Source organism: Hyperolius riggenbachi, chromosome 1, assembly GCF_040937935.1.
Source record: "Hyperolius riggenbachi isolate aHypRig1 chromosome 1, aHypRig1.pri, whole genome shotgun sequence".
NCBI lineage: Eukaryota > Metazoa > Chordata > Amphibia > Anura > Hyperoliidae > Hyperolius > Hyperolius riggenbachi.
This window is the reverse complement of record NC_090646.1, coordinates 84,204,964-84,230,169: the sequence shown is the minus strand read 5'-3', so window position 1 is coordinate 84,230,169 and position 25,206 is coordinate 84,204,964. Positions and strand designations below refer to the sequence as shown.

General features: G+C 43.8%; 1 protein-coding gene across 1 annotated transcript in view; it reads left to right on the top strand.

Moving 5' to 3' along the window:
- The window catches only part of CFAP99 (cilia and flagella associated protein 99), a 116,661-nt gene that overhangs the window by 12,608 nt on the left and 78,847 nt on the right, over positions 1–25,206 (top strand). Inside the window, exons 2-4 of the mRNA XM_068275916.1 lie at positions 4,840–4,999; positions 14,890–15,034; positions 20,122–20,216. Coding sequence (XP_068132017.1) covers positions 4,889–4,999; positions 14,890–15,034; positions 20,122–20,216 — 351 coding nt within the window. The 5' untranslated portion in view covers positions 4,840–4,888. The remainder of the gene's footprint in view (positions 1–4,839; positions 5,000–14,889; positions 15,035–20,121; positions 20,217–25,206) is intronic.

Genomic DNA, 25,206 nt, shown 5'->3' with positions numbered 1-25,206 from the left:
TAACCTGTGGTACCCCCATCAGCTGGCTGGTGCTAAGGATACTGCCCAGATCACTGGACCAGCTGTGTGCAGGGACTCAATTTCTACTAACAGAATAACAGTACCCAGCAAGCTCATGGTGAACCTGAACTCCCAGGAGTGTTTTCTGTTTTACTAACAGGAAATAACACTCTAGAGGTCTTGCGCCTGTGTAGGCCCATACTCCCGGAAGCATACGTTGTCTGAATTGAAGGACTCATCGTTCAGATGTTGTTTAGCAAATAAAGGAACAGCACTTAAAACAACACGATTGTTTAGCGTATTGTTCATAGTCTTATATTATTGTTCATCACATTGCGTGGATATCTTGAAGGTTAGATCATGGAACAATCGATCATTGGCCATTTCACACAATCTATCTTCTGGTGTGTATGCACAGTATGGGGCACAGCTGCAGCATGCACAGCCTCATAATGCATTTTTAATTTAGGAAGTTCATTTTCAAAGGTGATACTTATAAGTTAGGGCCAGTTAAAAAAAACGGTCCATTTAGTTCCTAACGAATGGGAATGTTCTGCTAAATGTAACGCAAGTTTGGGGAAGCTGCAATATAAACGGATCGACGGATGCGTCGCATTGACTGCTTGCTGTTATGATCACTTCTGCAGCATGTACTGCTAGCTGCAGTCTTACTGTAGACAAGCAATTTTTGATTTCTTTGCGTGCATTTGCTCGCATAGTTTTGCTTGCGCTCACACTGAGTGTTGATTCCATCTGCAGTCGCTCTGAAGTTAATGACAGTTTAAGATGCTCTTGTAAAAGCAAACATTGGCCTCAATTCACTAAGCTTCTCTCCTGTCTTTAACCCATTCGCGTTCCGTCGTTTTCACTTGAGCAATGTTCACCTCCCATTCATTAGCCTATAACTTTATCACTACTTATCACAATGAACTGATCTATATCTTGTTTTTTCCGCCACCAATTAGAATTTCTTTGGGGGGTACATTTTGCTAAGAGCCACTTTACTGTAAATGCATTTTAACAGGAAGAATAAGAAAAAACGGAAAAAATTCATTACTTCTCAGTTTTCAGCCATTATAGTTTTAAAATAATACATGCCTCCATAATTAAAACTCACGTATTGTATTTGCCCATATGTCCCGGTTATTACACCGTTAAAATTATGTCCCTATCACAATGTATGGCGACAATATTTTATTTGGAAATAAAGGTGCATTTTTTCCGTTTTGCATCTATCACTATTTACAAGTTTAAAATAAAAAAAAATGTAAAAATATTTCATCTTTACATTGATATTTAAAAAGTTTAGACCCTTAGGTAAAGATTTACATGTTTTTTTTTTTATTGTAATGGTTTTTTTTTTTTTATATTAAACATTTTATTTGGGTATTTTTGGGAGGGTGGGATGTAAACCATATTTTTTTAATGTAATTGTGTGTTGATTTAAAATGTTTTCACTTTTTGTTGTAGTTTTACTTTTTGGCCACAAGATGGCGGCCATGCGTTTGTTTACATGACGTCACTCTCTAAGCGTAACACACGCTTAGAGCGACGCATCGGGGAGGGAACAGCCAGAAAAGGCGCAGCTTCCGAGAGAAGCTGTCGCTTTTTCAGCGGGGGAGAGGAATCAGTGATCGGGCACCATAGCCCGATTCACTGATTGCCTGGCTAACGAACCGCGGGCCGGGAGCGCGCGATCGGCCGCGGGAGCACGCGGTAGCGCGCATGGTTTCTGGACGTAGTTTCTACGTCCAGGAACCAAAATAGGTTAATAACGTTTCTAGAGTTATCACCATGGTGATGAGGCATTTCGTATTCAGGAAACATTTTACCTCAGGCAAACCTAAAGTTAACTCTTCTGTCCTTAAAATAACTCCAGAGTTAAAGACAGGCTGTTTATTAACTGCGTGTGAAAATAACTACAGAGGAGGTAAATTAACTACAGAGGAGGTAACTTAAAGAGGAACTCCAGTGAAAATAATGTAGTAAAAAAAGTGCTTCATTTTTTACCATAATTATGTATAAATGATTTAGTCAGTGTTTTCTCATTGTAAAATATTTCCTCTCCCCGATTTACATTCTGACATTTATTACATGGTGACATTTTTACTGTGGGCAGGTTATGTAGCTGCTCCTAGCTATTTTGGCTGTTAGAGACAGCTGTAAACAGCTAATTCCTGTCTGTGAACATTGTTACATTGTGGCAGTTTGCCCAGAGTACCGCAGTACTCAGAGCTTCTTGTGGGAGGGGTTTCAGCACAAAATCAGTCATACAGCGCCCCCTGATGGTCTGTTTGTGAAAATCATTATATTTCTCATGTAAAAGGGGGTATCAGCTACTGATTGGGATAAAGTTCAATTCTAGGTTGGAGTTTCTCTTTAAGGAATGGAGAGGTAAGATAACTCTATCACTGTGCTGTGGTACGTTTTCTCTTGCCTTATTATCTCCAGCATGATCTTAGTGAATTGAGGCCACTGGCCTCAATTCACTAAGATCATACTGGAGATAATAAGGCAAGAGAAAACTTACCTCCACACAGTAAGAGAGTTATCTTATGTCTTCATTCCTCAAGTTACCTCCTCTGTAGTTAATTTACCTCCTCTGTAGTTATTTTCACACGCAGTTAATAAACAGCCTGTCTTTAACTCTGGAGTTATTTTAAGGATTGAAGAGTTAACTTAAAGACAGAAGAGTTAACTTTAGGTTTGCCTGAGGTAAAATGTTTCCTGAATACTACATGCCTCATCACCATGGTAACAACTCTAGAAACATTATTAAAGACAGGAGATAAGCTTAGTGAATTGAGGCTTGTCTGTTGCAGTGAAGCTGCAATTCCTTTCATGCAGGCTGCATAGCTTTGTCTGCCCTTTCCTGCTGTCAGCCTGTGATTGATTATCATTCACCTGTGTGGGAATCTGCATGTCTGCTCCCATTGGATGACCTCAGTATAAAGAACTGCTTCCTGCAGTGCTCCATGGGCTATCATAGTTTCAGCATCAGCCTGTCTTGCTGTTACTTTGGCCCCAGACTGTGTTCCTAGTTCTAATGTTAATCCATGTGGACTGCACTGATCTCCTGCGTAGGAGTCAGTGAGTTCTTCTAGTCCTGTTCCTGTTTATCAGCATTTGTTACTTTGTTAGTCTTGCATCATATATTGGTTCATCGCCGATATATACGCATACTAGCGCGTTTGTTATTTTCCTTGTATTCGTGTTACGTTAATATATCAGTGCTGCTGATATATACGTTCTCGAACTGTTTATATCCTGTGTCGAGTCAGTCAGTTTTAGCACGTTTCGGTAGGTTGCGCTTTATCGTGATCACTTGTGCTTAGTTAGTTCAGCCCTGTTCCTGTTACCTTGCGTGGTTTGCGCTCACTTCTGCGTAGAAGTAGCGAATCCTTCCTAGTCCTGTTCCTTGTATTGCTCCAGTTCCTAGCTAGAGTTCCTTGCTTATGTTATATATCGGTTCATCGCCGATATATACATATGTTAGTCAATCATTTGTAGTTTCATTGATAGCTGTAATTGTAATACGCTAAGAATATCATATCCATTGTATATTTGTATGTGCAAATAAAGAAGAAAAAAGCAGTAAAACTGGCACTCAATAGACTGGATACAGCCGCTGGATCTTGGTTGCAATCCACTGTGCTCTAGGTTATGTACACTTCAGTATCACCCAGTAGAGAAAACAGCAAACCTGGCACCAGTATACAGTAATCCAATATTCCTTTTAATCCAGCAAGTACACGCAATACATTAGGAGCATAAAGAGGTCGGCCTAACAGCCGTTTCGCAGGTTCCCCTGCTTCTTCAGAGGCACGTCTTTGTGCCTCTGAAGAAGCAGGGGAACCTGCGAAACGGCTGTTAGGCCGACCTCTTTATGCTCCTAATGTATTGCGTGTACTTGCTGGATTAAAAGGAATATTGGATTACTGCATACTGGTGCCAGGTTTGCTGTTTTCTCTACTGGGTATATTTGTATGTATTGCGTTTGCCTGCCTTTGATTCTGCTGTTTCCTGACTATTCTGTCCTGTGTCCTGCGTCTGCGATTGGCTACCTTTTTTCAGTCTGTCCTGTTGTGGGCGTTTGCTGTCACTAAGGCAGTGACTAGTTTAGCAAGCATTCATTCTGTCTACCTGTCCCTGTCTTTCTGAGTTCTGATTGATACGCTCAACGCTACTTTTGCGCTGAGCCACTATTGTTAGGTATTGTTTGTGGTTGCTCGGATCTACGCCTGCTCTGTGCGCCACATCTCCTACGGGAGTCTGTCCTCTCCTCCACTACAACTGGGGATATCCTGGTTCCTTGTGCTTGCGCGTGTGTCTCCTTCAGGTCAGGATCTGCATTATGTGCTGACTATGGAGAATATACCACCGAGCGTAACACTTGCTAACAGAATGGGAAGTCACGGATGAAAAACACATTCCCAGTAACAAATTATCCGTTTGATGGGTCAGTTTGTATACGGATCAGTTTTTCAGCCGTGCAGTGTGAACCGCACTAGCAGCGCCTTTTCTAAGCACTTGTGATTTGAAAAGCTTTTGCTAATGCAATGCTATGGGGGATTTTTTTTATAAAATCACATCCCTCAGGTGGGATCACACCCATAACATTACATTAGCAAGAGCTTTTCAAAACACAAACACTTATAAATAGCTTAGTAACATGCTGCTAGTGGGTTCCAGGCCTAACACTAATCAACATGAATTCCTTCAGAATTTGCCTTGTTCAGTTTTTAGGTTAACTTTTTGTAAACCAATGCAGAGGCCACTTTTGAAACGAAGTTTGTTTTTTATTTTTTTTTTTTTTATATATATATTTTTAATTTTTAGGTGGACTGGAGACTTTCTTAACCATCTATAGGAAGGTGGAGAAGTTAAGATGACTAATTATGGGAGTTGTATTGACCTGGTAGCCCATCTTCTTAACAAATATAATCCAGAAAATCAGAGTCTTGAGCATTTCTTGGAAGAATCAGTAGAAGATGTGAAGGTATATATGTCTGTGTATATCTGTAGATGTACTTTGCAGAACACATTTCAGCTTTGGTAAGGGTTTTTATTTGGTGGGCTTGGGTTTCTAATGTCTACAGAAAGGCAGACATTCCTACTGCTGGGGGCACCGGAGGAAGGGGGGCACCCTGAAACATTGTGCCTTGTCTGTTTATGAAACCTCAATGTAACCTTTACTACAGTAGAATCTTGTTATAGTAAACTCTGATGTAGTAAGCCTCTGGCTATAGTAAACTCACCAGGCCCCAACCATGGCATACAAGAGGATTCGCCGTCGGGAGACTTGGGCACAGGATACAGCCAGTATGGCCTATCCTGCTGCTGCACAAGTTCCCTGTGACGTTAAATACTATTCCCCCTCCAGGTCCACGTGGATAGTGGGGAATAATGTAATTCGGCTGTCAGCTATTGCTGGAGGCCAAATTACAGTGTTTTAAAAGTAACTTCAGCTCCGTCTTCTGACAGCACCGAAGTTACTCCCTGTGCACCGCTATAGCCGTAATTCCTATTACGGCCTATGGTGGCGCCGGCTGCACCCCAAAAGCGCCCATAGGCCTCATTCACACCTAAAAACGCAAACGCAACCGTTTTGGTGCGCTGTTTTTTCCCCCCTTCTGGCGCTCCACTGCACGCTGTGTTTTTTGAAAAAGTGCTTTTCTAAGCGCTTTTTCCAGAGCAGTTTTGAGATTCACTCCCTGACGCAAGTCAGGAAGTGAACTCTTTGACCCGGAAAAAAATAAATACAATGTATTTATTCTAAAAAAAAGAAAACCCCGAACGCAATCGCCGCATAAAGCGGTTTTGTGAGCGTTTAACGCTCTTCCTATACCTTCCATTATAGCAAAAACGCCCCAAAAATGGTCCAGGCACCACTTTGCTGAATACAAAGAGCACAAACCGCGCTGATATGAACCTTCTCATAGATTCATTGCACAAGCGTTTTGTGGGCGATTTTTAAAAATCGCCTGCGCTTGAAAAAAGCCTGAAAACGCCTCTAGTGTGAACAAGCCCTCGCTGATTGAAAGATCTTTCTCAGCCATGTGATTCCTGGTGTGAATTATTTCATACCGAGAGTTGGGTTAGAAGATGGAGACGGTACACACACAGAGAGAGAATGAGAGAAGAAGATCCTCATTACTTTACAGTAGTTTTTGACTGTCTGCCAGCACTGGAGTGACATTGTAATGAGTCATTTAATTGTGCACTTGAAGCCTGCGCGCTAGTCTCGCTTTCTGAGATTCTGAGAGTTGAAGATCAGATATTATAATGTCAAATAGATATAATTTGGAACCATAAATCTGTCACCGGCAAATCCAGAGATATAATTGAAATCCTGACAAACGACTGAATCACCCTTCGTCTGAGGAACTTGGAATATTTCTTTGTGTAATGACAGATGTTTAATCCACTTCATCAGCACTTTGTCAGGTACTGGGATGATCTGATCTATGTCGGCTAATTGCAGCGGGCTGTCAGTTCCGTGTACCGTTAGGCTATGAGTGAGATATGGTCGTGTGGATCGCCCTGTCTCTGCACAACAAGGATGTAATGTGAGTGTAGATATGCATACTACATAATCCATACGTACCGCCAGGGCTGTGGAGTCGGCACAAAAATCCACCGACTGACTCCTCAGTTAAGGATTCCTCCGACTCCTCGACTCCGACTCCTCTAATTTGCATATTACAATCTTGTTGATTGAAAGTATGTAACATGAAATGCATCTCTTAACTGCCAACGCTTAGGAATTTTGAAAAGGCAACTGGAGGGATATGGAGGCTGCCATATTTATTCCTTTTTAAACAATACCAGTTACCTGGCTATTTAGCTGATCTTCTGCCTTTAATACTTTTAGTCATATACTAAAACTAGTCCTTGGTAAGAGTACTTGTAGAAGGTACAGACAGGAACAAAGAACATCTATCAGGCCCTAGGCAATGTGACTGTGGGTACATGTAAGAGTGATGTGCAGGTACTCTGCAGGGGAATGAGGAGATTCTTCCTCTATTACACATTCTTCATGCACAATCTGAACCAGGTTTATGGGTGATAGACAACACCTCTGTGTTCAATGTGCACAACATTCTCAGTGGATTCCCTGCAGCTCTTTGGAGAGTGCATATGTAGAGTATAGTACTACTGTGTAACAAAGTAAACCTGAGACAGATGAAATTAAAGTTTTATATATACCTGGGGCTTCCTCCAGCCCCCTTCTGGCTAATCAGTCCCTCGCTGTCCTCCGCCACCTGGATCTTCTGCTATGAGTCCAGGTACTTGAGCCAGTCGGGCGTAGTGCGCATGCACACACTCCGCCGTCAGGAGCATACTACACCTGTGCAGCACTATTGCGCAGGTGCAGAATGTTCCTGGTTGTGGGAGCGGCATGCGGCTGGACAGCGCTGACTGACTGAATTACCAGGACTCATAGCAGAAGATCCGGGTGGTGGAGGTGGACAGCAAGGGACTGATTAGCCTAAAAGGGGCTAAAGAAGCCCCAGGTATGTATAAAATATTTATTTTCATCAGTCTCAGGTACCCTTTAATTTGTAGTCACCAAACCAAATTTTCACAAAATATCAAATTATTTAATTTCATGAGCAAAGGGAGTGCATACATTTGCATAAATCCGCATCAACGCAGAATTATTTCCATCTCATTGACCATCTCTATTAGTGACACGGCTACACATCAGGCTCCTTACAGCAGAGATGTTATTTAACATATATAAGAGATTCCTATGTACACATCATATATACAGTCACAATCAGATGTGTATATCTGACTTAAAAAATACGGGGACTGCTTTATTGAAGCAGCACAAGTAACTATTTTTTTATTTGTTTATTTCATTTTTGTGGACTGAGCACAGCTATTACTGTATGTATAAATTATTTATGATGACGATTATCTGAGAAATAGAACATTTTATCATATTTTCTATTTTAATTACAGTTTAAATTTATTAGGAGTCGGTGCATTTTTTTCCAACTCCAGGTACCCAAAATTGCTCTGACTCCTCGACTCCGACTCCACAGTCCTGCGTACCGCCTCACTTACATGTCACTTCATGGAAAAGTTGGCAGTAAAAATAATTTGTGACTTTTCTATCCTTAGAAAGCAAAAATATGGCAAAGCAGTACCATATTTTTGGGACTCAGTGGGGAAATTCAGATATGGCACTACTCCCCGTAGATACAGATTGTACCCCATGGGGGTGAAGCCAGAAAAAAGACTGGTACAATCACGTAAATTCTATAATGTCCAAGATAAACCTAGATCAATAGAGTGTGCTTCTGCTAGCGAACATCCTCATTGCGCAGCCTGCTCCAAACACTCTAAAGCTTTAATTACACCAGCAACACATTGTAAGTGGATTTTTAGAATAAAGCATTTTTTTATATTACATGTTGCTTTGCAAGCTCTAATGTGGGAATCTGAAATATTAAGAGGAACTTTAAAGATAAAACCGTAACCAAGAATTGATCTTCATCCCAATCAGTAGCGGATACCCCCTTTCCCATGAAAAATCTATTCGTTTTCTCAAACTGATCATCAGGGGGCTCTGTATGGCTGATTTTGTGGTGATACCCACAGTGTGATGCCAGTGACTCACAGCACTGAGGTACTGACATCACACTGTGGGATACTTGTTGCATTGTGAGAAATAACAACTGTTTCCAACTGCCAAAAAAGCAAGAAGCATCTCTTTCCAGTGACATCACCTGCCAGCAGTAAAAATGTCACTATGTGATAAATGTCAGAATGTAAATCAGGGAGAGGAAAGATTTTACAATGGGCAAACACGGACTAAATCATTTATACATAATTATTGTAAAAATGAAACTTTTTTATTACATTATTTTCACTGGAGTTCCTCTTTAACCAAGGACTGAATCCCCATCTGTTGCTAAAACCCCCCGAAGCAGTTCATCTGGGCGCACGCACAGAGGTGCATAGCGCCAGGGGGGCAATGCTATAGTCTACGCCCCGTGTAAAGGTGGCCACTAACGGTACAATTTGCTAAACGATCATTTACGGAAAATTTTTTACATAAACAGAAATGATAGTTTGGGACCACTAATAGACAAAAATCTCCTAACCAATCCAATAAGATTGACGGAATCGTTCCAAAAATCAGATCAATTTTATTAATCTGTTCGGATTGATTAGAAAATTTTTGTCGATTAGTGGTCCCAAATGATCATTTCCGATCGTTTATGCGAACAATCGTTTGTAAACGATCGTTCGGCATATTGTATCATTAGTGGCTGTCTGGAGGGTAATTCAGGGTTTCCGAATTTCTTCTACCTCCCAGATGCTACAACCCGGAGGAGGAATAGTATTTAATAATATGTATGTGATACCCCCTTCTCCATAAGAAATCAATACCGTTTCTCTAATAGATCATCAGGGACATCTGCGTGGCTGATGTTGTGGCGAAACTCCTCCCACAGTATGATGTCATAACCATGGTCCTGACAGTTTGCTGTCTGGGAACCTTGTTGCATTGTGGAAAATCAAGGCTGTTTGCAACTGCCAAGCAAGCAATATCTCCCATTGTGCATAGAACTCTCAGTAATTAACATTCCATACAGATCACTTGGCAGAACTAAAGATGTCACCACCAGTGAAATCTCAAAATGTAAATCAGGGAGAGGAGAGATTATACAATGGGTAAACACTGACTAAATATTTTATAAATTAATATTGTAAAAAATAAGCAATTTTATTAACTGTGTTATTTTCACTACAATTTCTCTTTAGTAATATCCACGACTAAAAACACGGTGAGGAAAGCATTGAACTGAATCCGCTAACGTTTAGAGAGGTGTGGGGAACCTATGTAATGGCCTAAGCTCACTGCTTGACTACTGTAACCATGGTCTGGCCTTCTCAGGGACCTACATAGAGCACCTGAGCATCAGAAATGAACCGTGGAGCTATGGAAGGAAGTGGTCTAGCAAGAAGGAGACCTTGTTTGACAAATAATTTTTTGAGGGGCCTACAAATTCCTCAGATCTAGCAGTCCACCATAGAGAGCACTCCAATTGTCAGACGAGTGTTGAACTGGATCATGGGGCAATGAAAAAGGGCGCCATGCTATCATCATGTTTTATTTGTCCTTCAAACTCCTCAGGTATTGCAGATCTCAATCTGATTGAGCATCTATGGGATGACTCAGAAAAACAAGCGTAATCCTCGGAGGCCCCACTTCTTACCACTTACGAGGGGTGCAGCTTGGCCCAGGCAGCTTCACCCACAGCAGGAGCTTCCCATGTTGTCAGGGTTGCCCTGTCTGTTAGTTGTTTGGATGTCGCTGCCTCACCATCGCTCACTCACAGACCTCAGATCACTGGCAATGAGAACAGAGGGGAGAGTGGCGCAGTGAGTATGGAGCAGACTGCAGATGCAGAAGTGAGGTCATTGGTCACTTCCTGCATTTAAAGTGTGCTGCACCGTTACTGTGCACCTCAGAGGTCTTGTGGAGTTTGGTGGTGTTTTGGTGGCAGAAGCTCTTTGCTCGCGTTCTGTGGTGAAAGGGCCAGAAGCTAGCAAGTACAGTAAGTTCCACATTTCAGGACCAAACAATCGCAATATGGCCACTTGGTGATGGGCAAAGAGCCCCTTGGCAAATGGCAATGCTATAAAAACGTAACTTTATTTTTTCTATTTCTTGGGTTATTTTATTGAGATTTCTGAAACCAGCATACAAGAAATAATGATACAATGAAGATAGTTGACGTAATAGTAGAAGATTTAACATTGTATATGAATGATGTCATAAAACAAAAGTAAAATGTAACTTAATTTCTGAAGATTAAAAAAAAATCCACAGTTCTTCACTCCCTATTTTTCTGACCTGCAGACAAGTGAGGTAGTTCAGTGTCATCCGCCACATAAGCTCATCTGCTGAAGATGGAAGCAGATAATTAAAGTGTATGATGCAATTTGATGAATTCATTAGTATCACTCCAAATAGAAGTAAAACTTAAAGAGACTCCGTAACAAAAATTGCATCCTGTTTTTTATCATCCTACAAGTTCCAAAAGCTATTCTAATGTCCTCTGGCTAACTGCAGCACTTTCTACTATGACAGTCTCTGTAATAAATCAATGTATCTTTCCCCTGTCAGACTTGTCGGCCTGTGTCTGGAAGGCTGCCAAGTTCTTCAGTGTTGTGGTTCTGTGATGCATCTCCCCCTTCCAGGCCCCTCTCTGCACACTGCCTGTGTGTTATTTACTTCTCTCTGCTCTATTATCTTTTACAAGCTGGATAAATCCTCCTCTGAGCTGGCTGGGCTTTCACATACTGAGGAATTACATATGGGGAGAGCTGTCTGCACTCTGCAGGAAGAAACAGCCTGACACTTCAGTGGAAGATAGCTGCAGAGGGAAAGAAACACACAAATGATCTCTTGAGATTCAAAAGGAAAGCTGTATACAGCCTGCTTGTGTATGGATGTATTTTCTATGTGTGGACATATTGTACATCAACCTACTTCCTTTTTTGGTGGCCATTTTGTTTGTTTATAAACAAACTTTTTTAAACTGTTTTTAACCACTTTTAATGCGGCAGGGAGCAGCGAAATTGTGACAAAGGGTAATAGGAGATGTCCCCCAACGCACTGGTATGTTTACTTTTGTGCGATTTTAACAATACAGATTCTCTTTAACTCTTTATATTATACAAATTATTTGCGCATACAGTACTTGATTTTGTGAAGTGCTGTGTGCAGGCTGGAAAGGTCCAAATGTATTGCAGATATAAATGTGGGGAAAAAAATGTATGTGAGGACACCTGAAGTGAGAGGGATGTGGAGGCTGCCATATATATTTCCTTTTTAAACAATACTAGTTGCCTGGCTGTCCTGCTGATCTATTTGGCTGCTGTAGTGTCTGAATAACACCAGAAACAAGCATGCAGCCAATCTTGACAGATCTGACAATAATGTCAGAAACACCTGATCTGCTGCATGATCGCTCAAGACCAGTCTTATCACCCGAACGACAGTTTGTACACATGCCCGATTTGGCGTGCGGACGACTGAACGACGGGACGTTCAAACAACCCGTCGTTCGGAAAAATATGATGTGTGTATGGGCCTTTAGCAGGGCTGCCAGGCAACTGGTATTGTTTAAAAGGAAATAAATATGGCAGCCTCCATATCTCTTTTGCTTCAGTTGTCCCTTAGGGCCCGTTCAGACTGCAAAATGCAGACGGCCACGCATGCGGACCGCAATGCGTAAGAACGCACGCCATCCGCGTTCGTATGCGTTGCGTGGCTGATCCCATTACTGAAAAGTGAATGGGACAGCCGCGCGTTTTTGTAAAATCTGCGTGCAGCATGCGTTCCCGGACCGCACAGGTCCGGAACGCATGCAGTGTGAACATCAGACATTGCACTCTATGCAATGTCTGATGTCCTGCCTGTCGGCCACCTGCACGCGTTTCCAAAACGCGGCTGGAAACGCGTGCAGTGTGAACGGGCCCTTAATCCCATTTCCAAAGAATCAGGGTATTATTAGCTGTTCATAATCGTACCGTCACACACATATCTTGCCACACACTCCAAATTCAGCAAGTTAATAAAGTGCGTTTATCAGTCATTTAAAGGGAACCTGAGGTGAGAGGAGGCTGCTATATTTATTTCCTTTTAAACAATGCAAGATGCCTGGCTGTCCCCCTGATTCAGAGTCTTGGAGATCAGGTCCACTGACTCAAGTTTGATTGGATTAGCCCAGTGGCGTAGCAACAGGGGCTGCAGAGGTTGTGACTGCACCGGGCCCTTGGGCCAGAGGGGCCTCTCCCTTAGCCACAGTATCAGCTCTTTATTGGTCCTGTTGTGGTAATAATTACTTCTATAGATGCTTTAAATAGTAAGGATCATTCACAAAATGTTACCCATCCCCTACTTGCTCCTCTGACACTGGGGTTGCCCTTGGCAGGTTTAAGTGCGCCGTATCGTTATGTACTGTGCTGGGGGGGGGGGGGGGGGGGGGGGGGGCAGGCAATGTAAAACTTGCACCGAAGCCCTTAGCTACGCCACTGGATTAGCCACTACTGCCAGGAGATGAACAGGACTACCAGGCAACTGGTATTGTTTCAAAGGAAATAAATATGGCAGCCTCCATACCCCTCTCACCTCTGGTTCACTTTAAGGGTATTTTAACCTTCGCTAATGTTCATAATGTACTTTCATTCTTTGCTTGCATCTACAATAATAATAAACTTATCTGGATGATAACGTAAACTCATAACTGCATATACAGTAGGTTAGATATATACAGTATATATGAAATAAAAACTAATATTTTTTAATAATCAAGTATTCCATTTTTTAATACTGTTAGGATCATTTTGACCACTAGTAAGTAGTTGTGCCAAGCAACTGGTATTGTTAAAAAAATATATGGCAGCCTCCATATCCCTCTCGGTTCAGTTTTCTTAACAATGAACTGTAATTGTACAGGTCTCTCTACCTTTTGGTATTCTTGACAATATTACAGTTGTGCTCATAAGTTTACATACCCTGACAGATTTGATTATTTCTAAGGCCTCTTTCACAGTGGGACGTTAAAGTCGCACGTTAGAAAATGTTTTAACTTGGACTAACGCACAGCAATACAAAGTCTGAGCGACATTCACAGTGCGCACGTTGCGTTGTGTGTAACGTGTAGCAATATTTAGAAAGTGCTGCATGCTGTGTGTTAAGCAATACATTTGCTGTGTTATGTGTGTTGCACATGCTCAGTAATGTTTTTTGTTTTTTTTTAAATGCATCGCATGCGCCATTTTCGTTCCATCAGTATGCGACGAAAACGGCGCACCAAATGCAGGGCTAAAGAATGTACTTTAACGTCCAAGTTATAGTCTTTCAATGCGCTGCATTAGGGGCACGTTATGCACGCCCTTCTTGCCGCAATAGTCGCATAGGGGGTGCTATTGTGGCTGGGAACGCGAACAATCACTCGCGTTCCCATGCCTGTCGGCCGGTGAAGGCGAAACCGGAAGTCGTCGCCGGCGGGTCCAGGAGCATCGGAGCGGAGCTGCGAGGGCACCGATCAGCTGCAGGGGCCCCAGGTGAGTTAAACTCATTTTTTTGGCCAGACTTAAGTATCCCTTTAACGTCGCATCAAACGCACCATCCCACTGTGAAAGAGACCTTAAAGGGAACCTAAACCGAAGGGGGGGGGGGGAGAATTTCACTTACCTGGGGCTTCTACCAGCTGCCCTTTGCACGCAAAGTCAATCAACGATCATCCGGTCCCACACCGCGGCTAGGTTTTGTTTTGCTGCAACTGGCGGTGCGCGTGTTCACACTCACGCGGACAGGAGCGTGAATGAGGAAGTGTGCGTCCAGGGCTGCGCAGGCACAGTGGCCATCAGGTGGCCATCAAGCAAAACGAAACCTAGCCGCTGCCGGGGACCGGAGGATTGGTGGGTGTCATAGGTGGCTGCAGTGGGCTGGTAGAAGCCCCAGATAAGTGAAACTCTTTTCCCTCTTCGGTTTAGGTTCCCTTTAACCATTTTTAATATAACATGAATAATAACAACTTTTCTTTCACTCATGGTTAGTGGCTGGCTGAAGCCATTTATTGTAACTGTATCCTGCTGCGTGACTTTTTAGCTAGTGCGAGCAAGATCCCTTGTTGCTCTGTTACAGATGGATTGAGGAACTGCCAGCAGACATAAACACACTTATTTGGCAGTTTCTGTGAGGGACGCTGCTGAATGGTTTATGTGCATACAATAAAGCTGAAATACAAGTTTGACATCAATCCTTAAACTGTATAGCGTGAAGCTGAAGGGATGGCTGTTTCCACCAACATTAGAAGGCTTTACAATTAATGATGTCATATTTCTTTTTAGACTCTCAGTGGCACCGAAGAAGAGTTTGTTCTTGAGATTCTGGCAGGATGTGTACAGTACAGAGATGTGCTGGACATTGTTGTTCATGCATTCTATGCCAGAGATGGGAAGCATTCTTTGCAGTCAGAGCATTGTTTGTATCTCGGTAAGTGTTACTGTTATAGTGCCATAATAATTAGATCATTTAGTGAACGTATAAAACGACGAGTCAAACACAATTTTCTCCTGATAAATAATGTACTTATGATGCATTGCTGACTTTCTGCTCCTCTGAGTAGACTGTTGGACCTGCTGGGTGCCTGTTGTTTACATGTGAGCATTGTTTACTTGCAGCACATTCACAGCTCTCACTGCTGGGCTGTCAATTTTCCCGTGCATTATCCATTTCCTCTAAACTCACCTTCTTGTCTGTGGTGGTGTCTGCCCATTTTACTTTCCTCAATTTGACCCACATAATGATATGTTATTGGCACATCTGAGTGGTATCTGCGATGTTCCTGTCTGTACCCGGTTTTCAGATAAGTGATAACCACTGAGTAGTGCTATTCAGCCTTGTACACATAGACGAGGCCTGTCGCATGCCAGGGATCGGGGCTCTAAGGCTAGCAACAAGATCTGTTGCTACGATGGGGGGAGGCAGGGGTGAGCCTGGGGTGCCTTGCACCTGGGTGCAAGATTTTCTCTGGCGCCTATGGGAGTGGTTAAATTAACCGCGCCCAACCACATAACCACACCCATGTCCTGCCTAATCACACCCACACCTTCCACCTCTTTACGCATGCATGTGATACCCCATTCCTACCCCTCTTCCATGGGCTTGCTCCTGGCTGGCTTTGGCTGCCTGCGAGTCTGCTAGTCTCTGGACTGACTCAGGCTGAGAGGCTCTGCGAGTGCGACGCAGTCACACACTGCGTATTTATGGCTGCCTGCGGCCACCCTACTCTAGCTCGCTGTCGTCGGCTCCTCCCCCCGCCAAGCCCAAGCGTGAGGTGGGCTGCCTGTATCTTTCCCTTTGCGCCGCGCAGCCTGCCAGTGTTGCCAACCTTTCACGTTATTTTTTACTGACAAATACCTAAAAATTTACTGACAAAAGATTTTTACTGACAAAATTTCCCCACTAAATGCACATAAGAGACAGCGTTTCACCAGTAAATGCACGTAATGAAAGACAGCCTTTCATCAGTAAATGCACATAATGAGAGACAGCTTTTCCCCAGGAAATGCACATATTAAGAGACAGCTTTTCACCAGTAAATGCACATAATAAGAGACCGCTTTTCACCAGTAAATGCACATAATAAGAAACCGCTTTTCACCAGTAAATGCACATAAGAGACAGCTTTTCACCCGTAAATGCACATAATGACAAACAGCCAGTGTCCCCAGTATAAGTAGCCAGCCTGGACCCCCTTTAGGCAGTGAGTGACAGGGAGCCTTTTAGGCAGTGAGTGACAGGGAGCCCTTTAGGCAGTGAGTGACAGGGAGCCCTTTAGGCAGTGACAGGGAGCCCTTTAGGCAGTGAGTGACAGGGAGCCCTTTAGGCAGTGAGTGACAGGGAGCCCTTTAGGCAGTGAGTGACAGGGAGCCCTTTAGGCAGTGAGTGACAGGGAGCCCCTTTAGGTAGTGAGTGACAGGGAGCCCTTTAGGCAGTGAGTGACAGGGAGCCCTTTAGGCGGTGAGTGACAGGGAGCCCTTTAGGCAGTGAGTGAGTGACAGGGAGCCCCTTTAGGTAGTGAGTGAGTGACAGGGAGCCCCTTTAGGTAGTGAGTGAGTGACAGGGAGCCCCTTTAGGTAGTGAGTGAGTGAGAGGGAGCCCCTTTAGGTAGTGAGTGAGTGACAGGGAGCCCCTTTAGGTAGTGAGTGAGTGAGTGAGTGACAGGGAGCCCCTTTAGGTAGTGAGTGACAGGGAGCCCTTTTAGGTAGTGAGTGAGTGACAGGGAGCCCCTTTAGGTAGTGAGTGAGTGACAGGGAGCCCCTTTAGGCAGTGAGTGAGTGACAGGGAGCCCCTTTAGGCAGTGAGTAAGTGACAGGGAGCCCCTTTAGGCAGTGAGTAAGTGACAGGGAGCCCCTTTAGGTAGTGAGTGAGTGACAGGGAGCCCCTTTAGGTAGTGAGTGAGTGACAGGGAGCCCCTTTAGGTAGTGAGTGAGTGACAGGGAGGCCCCTCCTCTAGCCGCCGCCGCCGCTCCCCCCTTACCTTACAGCGTCAGACCTCAGGATCAGTGGCGACCTGACCAGTACGAGCGGGCGCCGGACGCACCCACTCTATATGCGGAAGTGATGTCACTTCCGCATATCAGTGCGGTGTGCTAGGTCCTAGTGCCCGCACGATTGGTCGCCACCTGATCGAGGTCTGAGTGACGCGGCGGCGGCGGCTAGAGGGAGGGAGGGAGGGAGCCGCGGACAGAGGGGGTGAGCGGCGGCCGGGCGGCGCCTGTCAGAGACAGGCGCCTGGTTGCAATGCACCCGCAGCACCCTCCCAGGCGCGGCCCTGGGGGGAGGAGTGCCAACGGCGCAGCACAAAGCGAGCAGAGTGAGAAAATAATGCCCTCAGCAGGTGCCCTGCTATTTTAGTCGTTCCTGATGTTCTATACTAAGACACTGTAAACCTGACCTAAAGAAGCGTGTACGACCCACGAAACGCATTGTCTTTTTGTATCCAATAAAATTGTGCTTTTTGACACAGACAAACACAGAACATTTATATTGCGCTTTTACTCCTGGTGGACTCAAAGCGCCAGAGCTGCAACCACTAGGACGCACTATAAAGGCAGTAGCAATGTTAGGGAGACTTGCCTAAGGTCTCCTACTGAATAGGTGCTGAATTACTGAACAGGCAGAGCCGAGATTCAAACCCTGGTCTCCTGTGTCAGAGGCAGAGCCCTTAACCATTACACTATCCAGCCACTGCACCCTATCTCTCAGTCTAGCTAAGATTAATTATTGCTATAATCCTCCATTATCAGATTTTTTTTGTGGGCTGTCTCCTCCCACCTACCCCACTTGACATTTTCATCCAGAATGGTTCAGGGCTGTGGAGTCGGAGTAATTTTGGGCACCTGAAGTCATAGTCAGTGGTTTCAATAATCTTAGGAGTTGGATGATTTTTGAATCAAATCCATAGCCTTTGTAAAAATTAGACTGAGAAGTTGGCGTTGAGGAGTCGGAGCAATTTTCGGTACCTGGAGTCGAAATTTGTAGTTTCATAAACCGAGGAGTCGGATTATTTTTGTATCGACTCCACAGCCCTGGAATGGTTATGAGTGATAAGAACTTCTGAAGACTGTCCGTAAAACATATCTTCGGGAAAAGAACAGAATTCTTCAGCAGAAAGTACTCCTGTATATAACATAAAGTATACATGTGGTAGAATTTTTGATCCAGCAGCAAAAGAGCTACAGACAACTTTGCCTTGTGTTTCCAGCCTATCTTGTCTGATAGTCTGAAGCTTGTGACTCCTCCTTTCAGCTCAAATTTCCTGTCACTGAAGGCTGCGTGATGAACTGTGAGGAGCTATGTGAAAATGCAATTGAAGCAGAAGTCAAGCTGCACGTCATCTGCAGGGGGTGTATTAGGATTTGATATTAGCCTATAGAGTCCTGCTTCAGCTATGTTTTCACACTCCTCACAGATCCTTCAGTGATCAGAAAGGTGAGCTAGCAGCATGAGTCACTTACTTTACACTTTCAGGTATGATAAGCAGGAAAGCTGCCTGTTTTGGTGCTGGATTATAAATACAACCACAACTAGCAGTTTATTTACATACATAAGTACTGCTAACTAGTGGATTATAGTTTTGGTTTAATTTAATATTGTTTTTCATTTTTTAAGGTATGCCTAATAAAGTGTAGGTTGCCTGGCTGTCCTGCTGATCTTCTGCCTCTAATACTAGCCATAGACTCTGAACAAGCATGCAGATCAGCATACCTCTCAACTTTTTGAGATGAGAAAGAGGGACACTTAAGCCACGCCCCTGTCACACCCCTGACCACGCCCCTGTCACACCCCTAGTCACGCATACCATAAAGATTTCATAAGAAAAATATATTGTTTTATAATTCAAACCACACTGGTCCTTTCTATCCTGGTTCATTTTCCTTCATAGTAACATTTTACAATTAGTAATATATCAATTTAAAGGATGGGAATAAAGTTTAGAGTCAATCAAATACATGGTTTAGTAGATAAATACATATATTTATATAGAAAGAGGGACAAAGTCCAGAAATAGGGACAAATGAGGGGGAAAGAGGGACAGGGCTCCCAAAGAGGGACTGTCCCTGCGAAAGAGGGACAGTTGGGAGCTATGGATCAGATGTTCTGAGTGAAATCTGTCTGGATTAGCTGCATGCTTGTTTCAGGTGTGTTATTCAGATACTACTGAAGTGGCATAGCAATAGGGGATCCAGAGGTTGCGATTAAAACAGGGCCCTTGGGCTAGAGGGGCCCCAAGGGAACCTCCCTCAACTGCAGTATTACCTTTTTATTGGTCCTTTGCTGATAATGGTCATTTACATAGATGTTTTGAATAGTAGTAATCATTAACAAATTGTTCCCCATCCCATCTTGCACCTGATTGATATTGTGGCTGTCCTTGGCAGGTTTTGGTACGTCATATGAATTGTTATGTATAGAGTCCGGAGGGGGGGGGGGGGGGGGGGCATGTAAGACTTGCACTGGAGCCCATAGCTCCTAAGCTATGCCTCTGACTGAAGCCAAAGAGATCAGCAGGATGCCGGGCAACTGGTATTAACATTAAATAAGGCAGCCACCATATGTCTCTCGCTTCAGGTTCCCTTTTATATAACATTGCTTATAGCTGTCGAAATGTGGCCATAAACTAATAAAGATGCCTCTGTGATCGAATCCACACTACACAGATTTTCAATGGATTTTAACATGAAATTCTATAGAAAATCTGTGGCGCCGCCTGCCGTGCCCCGAGACTCTGATCTGTCCACAGCCACTCATCCCCCTGTGTCTTCTCTGCATGCCATGGCCACTCCTCCCCTTGTGTCTAAACTCCAAACACTTGAGGTCTGGTGTGTAGGCCTCTAGTGTTTGGGTCTAGCATTTGTCACATGACACAGGGATGAGCCCCACAGCATGGAGAGAAGACACATGGGGGCGGGAGACCTTGGCTTGGGCAGCTCTTCTGCCAGTCCAGAAGATTATGATTTCCTCTGTAGTCTAAGTATAATTCTGTGTTTTCATGTTTTGTATTGCTTCTGCAGTGATTGGCTACATCACCACTTTTAAGTTGGAAGAGTTTGGTCTTCAGTTGTTGGGTAAAATTGTCAAGAGTCAAGATGTCGGCAAGATGGGCAAGGTAAGTCTTACTCCATTTTGTTTACAGATCTGATGGGATTTATCTTCATACACTGCTGCAGTTCCAGAATAAATAGAAATAGTTCAAACAAAACAAGGCTGGAAGAATATGCAGTTATTAGAGATAGTCAATGAGATGCAAGTGATTGTGGCTTGCATGCAAATTGTATGCAGCATAGATCTGGGCCAAGCAGAATCAGGAAGTGCCCCAGTTCTCATATAATTGGCATTTACTTGCAAGTTATGGGATATCCCCAAATAGCGTTGTTCTGACCTGGGACCCACTTGAGTGATTTCAGCAGCACTTTAGGATCGCTGATGATTCCCGGTAATGCCATAAAGCACTTTGCTGATGAAAGTGAATGGTGCTGAACCCTTGATTGCGATTGGGTGGAATAACAATCATGGGTGCTGAGCATTTTTGGAGCAATTGCTCTCCAATACTAAAGATAGGAGTGCTGCAAAATCACTTCTGACTCGTAGCCCCGCCCCCTAGCAATCGGCAGTAGAGAAGAGCTTATGACCTCTTGTCTGGGGTCGGGGCTATGCGCCGCAAGCTGGCGGAAACAAGGTCTAGTGATTTTTTTTTTTTTAATCTTTATTTCCCCAGCTTTAACAAAAAACGCAAATCGGAAGCATTGTACAGTTCATTGTACACTGCTTCCAAACGGCCGCTAATCATGCCACAAATCTATCCAGGGATTGCTGCACTTCCGCATTAGGTGGCACAACCGGTGATTTTCGATCAATCATAACAATCGAATCGGATTGTATGGTTAATGGGTGCTATACCACAAATTCAGCAGTTTTTCTGCTAGGCCATAAAAAGGAAGGTACTAAATGCCCAGTCCATCTTTCCTTCAATTTAATGTTCACTAATGCTGGGAACAACGATACAATTTCCCGCCCGATCGGCAGGAATCGGGCGATTATTTCTGACATGTCCGATCCATTTCCAATTGAGAAAGGGATTGATTTTGCAAAGTTATCATCGGAAAATCGATCCCTTTATCGATCGGGAGCAGGTTGGACATGCACACACGATGCAACTACCTGTCAGATTACTCATCGATCGGACAGGAAATTGCATCGTGTGTTCCCAGCATTATCAACAAGATCCAGAGACTAATGATATATGAAGGCATGCAGGCCACAAGTGTTTGTGCAAATTACCGTGACCACGCGCCAAAGCAGCATTGCGCATTGACTGACGGGGCGAGTCCCCCTTGCGGCACATGCACAAAGTCTCTTCACTGAAAGGACATAGAGGGTGGGGTGTATAGCAGGACTGCGCCTACTTCCTTCTAAATATATATGGCCAAGCGAGCCAGTGGCAACTAAAGCATACGGAAGAATGCCTGGAATGTTGACAAATGTTTGCGGCTGGATAAAGACATGGCAGCTCAGTGGATAATGCTGATAATGGTGCAGCTAGAAAATATTATTTATAGCAAACCCACTGAAACCCACTTCACAGTGATCCTAAATCGTAAATAAAATCTTAATACTCACCTGACAATGGATCAGGGGAACCTCACAGCAATGCCTCCTGACGAACCAGGTTCCCCGATCCATCTCCCTGTCCACGGGAACATGCAACAGCACACAGTTGTTATTATTATTATTATTCATTTATAAAGCGAAAACATATTCCGTGGCATTGTACAAAGTAAGAAACAAGCATGGGGTACATAATAATACAGACAATGGTGTACACTAATATACAAGATACATAATTAGTGACAAAATACAAAAAATGATAGTATACCAATTAGAATTGGTAATGACAGTGATAAAAGTAACATGATGAATAAAATGTATAATGATTTCCAAGACACAAAAGGGGAAGAGAGCCCTGCCCTTGCGAGCTTACAATCTAAAGGGAATGGGGGGAAACAAGAGGAGGGGCACGAACGAGAGTTCAAGCGATCACGGTACTTTGTGCTGGAGTCGCTGGGTATCTTAAAGAGAATCTGTATTGTTAAAATCGCACAAAAGTAAACATACCAGTGCGTTAGGGGACATCTCCTATTACCCTCTGACACAATTCCGCCGCTCCTCGCCGCATTAAAAGTGGTTAAAAACAGTTTTAAAAAGTTTGTTTATAAACAAACAAAATGGCCACCAAAACAGGAAGTAGGTTGATGTACAGTATGTCCACACATAGAAAATACATCCATACACAATCAGGCTGTATACAGCATTCCTTTTGAATCTCAAGAGATCATTTGTGTTTCTTTCCCTCTGCAGCTATCATCCACTGAAGTGACAGGCTATTTCTTCCTGCAGACAGCTCTGCCTGTATGTAATTCCTCAGTATGTGAAAGCCCAGGCAGCTCAGAGGAGGATTTATCCAGCTTGTAAAAGATAGAGCAGAGAGAAGCTGCACTAATCTAAATAACACACAGCAGTGTGCAGAGAGGGGCCTGGAGGGGGGAGATGCATCACAGAACCACAACACTGAAGAACTTGGCAGCCTTCCAGACACAGGCTGACAAGTCTGACAAGAGAGAGATAAGTTGATTTATTACAGAGATGGTGATAGTAGAACGAGCTGCAGTAAGCCAGAACACATTAGAATAGCTTTTGGAACTTGTAGGATGATAAAAAACAGGATGCAATTTTTGTTACGGAGTCTCTTTAAAGACCCGATCTGCCGTTACGGTCATTATCGCTTGGCGACATTCGCGCAATCGTGCACCTGTACCCATGTCATGAGAAACAATCGGTCAAAAAATCATCAATTGTCAGAAAAATCACCACAAAAACTCGTATGGCCTTCAGGATCTGAAAAGCCGTCTTGACTAATTCAGTAACTTCGACTGAATTAACTTGTGTGTAATTTTATGCGTTTGCATTCGTTTCTTGGTATAATTGAGCTTAAAATCTTTTTGAGTGTAAATTAAGTGACTCATGAGATAAAGCAAATCATCAAAAACTATAACTATGAGATAAAGGGGCCCTTTTTCTCTAGGAAATGCAAATGTATGCGCAATCACGCAGCAATGCAATCGCATTTCCTTCCATTTCCACTACCGTGATCTAGCCACAATTGCGCCATGATCCGTCAGGTGTACAGCACGATTGCGATTTCCAACGGGATAAAAAGCAGAGAAACCGGCTTGAATTGCCAAATCACTGTGAAATTCACATTGCAGCACGATTGCTATGAGATTTTCCTATGGTAGTATGGGAGTGCAAACACACCAAAAATCGTACAGGCTGGCAATTGCTCTTGTGGAAAAACAGCACTGCAATTTACATGTTAATCACTGTGCTGTTGTAATTGGCAAAACAGACATAATCTGATTTTGGATCATTTAATTTTCGGATTGAACCATGCCTAGTGGAAAAGGACCCAAACAGTTTGTGAAAGGCAACCCAAGGTGAGAGGGATATGGAGGCTGACATGTTTATTTCCTTTTAAACAATGCAAATTGCCTGGCTGTCCTGTTGATCCTCTGCCTCTAATACTTTAAGCCATAGACCCTGAACAAGCATGCAATGCCTATGACAAACCTGAAAAGATTAGATGCAAGCTTGTTTCAGGTGTGTGATCAGCAGAACTGCCAGGCAACTATTATTGTTTAAAAGGAAATAAATATGGCAGCCTCCATAGGTCTCACACCTCAGGCTCCTTTTAAAGAGGAACTGTCAGTCATACTATCTCAGAAAACAAACACATATATAAGTAGATAAATACTTGCTCTACTACATAACATATGTGTCTCAGCATGAGAAATATTGGCTAATCAGAGAGGAACAGAGGTGTGGGAGGGGAAAACAGGAGGGAAAGAGGCTTCAGCCAATCAGGCTGCATTAGTTAAGTCTGAGGGGAAGCAGAGAAGCACAAACGGACAACCCAGCATGCCCTGCAAATTTTGTGTGTACCAAATAAGAGTCAGGGAAACTGGGGAACAACAAAAGTAATAGTGATTTTAACTTTTGGATTGCCTGGTTAGCATCCTTATTACTTGTTTACCAGATAAATATAAAGAAATTATTTTTGATTTTATGCCCGACAGTTACAGTACACTTTAACCTCCTTAGCGGTAACCCCGTGTGTGACACGGGGTAAGCTGCCGGAGGGTGCCGCTCAGGCCCTGCGGTGCCGATTTGCATAATTTTTTTTTCAAACATGCAGCTAGCACTTTGCTAGCTGCGTGTTTGGTCCGATCGCCGCAGCAGATGCGCCGCTACCCGCCGCTAAACAGGGCCCCCCCCCCCGCATACCTCTTGCGCAGCCTGGCCAATCGCCGCCAGGCTGCACTATGGGGTGGATCGGGACTCCGTGTGACGTCGGTGACGTCACTCCGGTCGTCGCCATGGCGACGGGGGAAGCCCTCAAGGAAATCCCGTTCAGAACGGGATTTCCTTATGGGCAAGCGGCGCCGGCGGCGATCGGTGGTGACGGGGGGACGCCGCAGGGAGGGGGGAAGCATGTAGCTTCCCTAGGCTAGGCTAGCTACATGCTAAAAAAAAAAAAAAAAAAAAAAGGTTAAAAAAAAACCCTGGCGGCCGCGCAGCCGCAGCAATCATACCGCCAGGGGGGTTAAGGGGAAGCTAATTAGTTGCTCTGGAAAATAGCCCCCTACGCGACTGACTCGTGCAGCTAGAGGAACAGCAGAGGCAATTACAGAGTCATAGTGGCTTCAGCAGTAACCCTGCATGCCACTTATGTGTCATCCCCATGCTTTGTTTTCTTTGCCTTTATTTGCTGGGTATATAAAATGCAGTTTCCCATTGAGCCAATAATATGCTGGCTTGTTATAATTTTGGATTCTGAGGACCAGAAATCCATTTCTTACAGATGTAGCTGCGGTATCAGCAATGCAGATAAGTGCAGCAGGTGTCTTGTGAGACCCCCTCGCCGGTGACATCATACCCCCGCCTCTGCACTAATGAACATTTGCATCTCGCACATTAGCAGCCTATAATTAGATCTTTCTGCTCCTCGCAACTTCTCACTCATCAGAATAGTTACAGCTTGC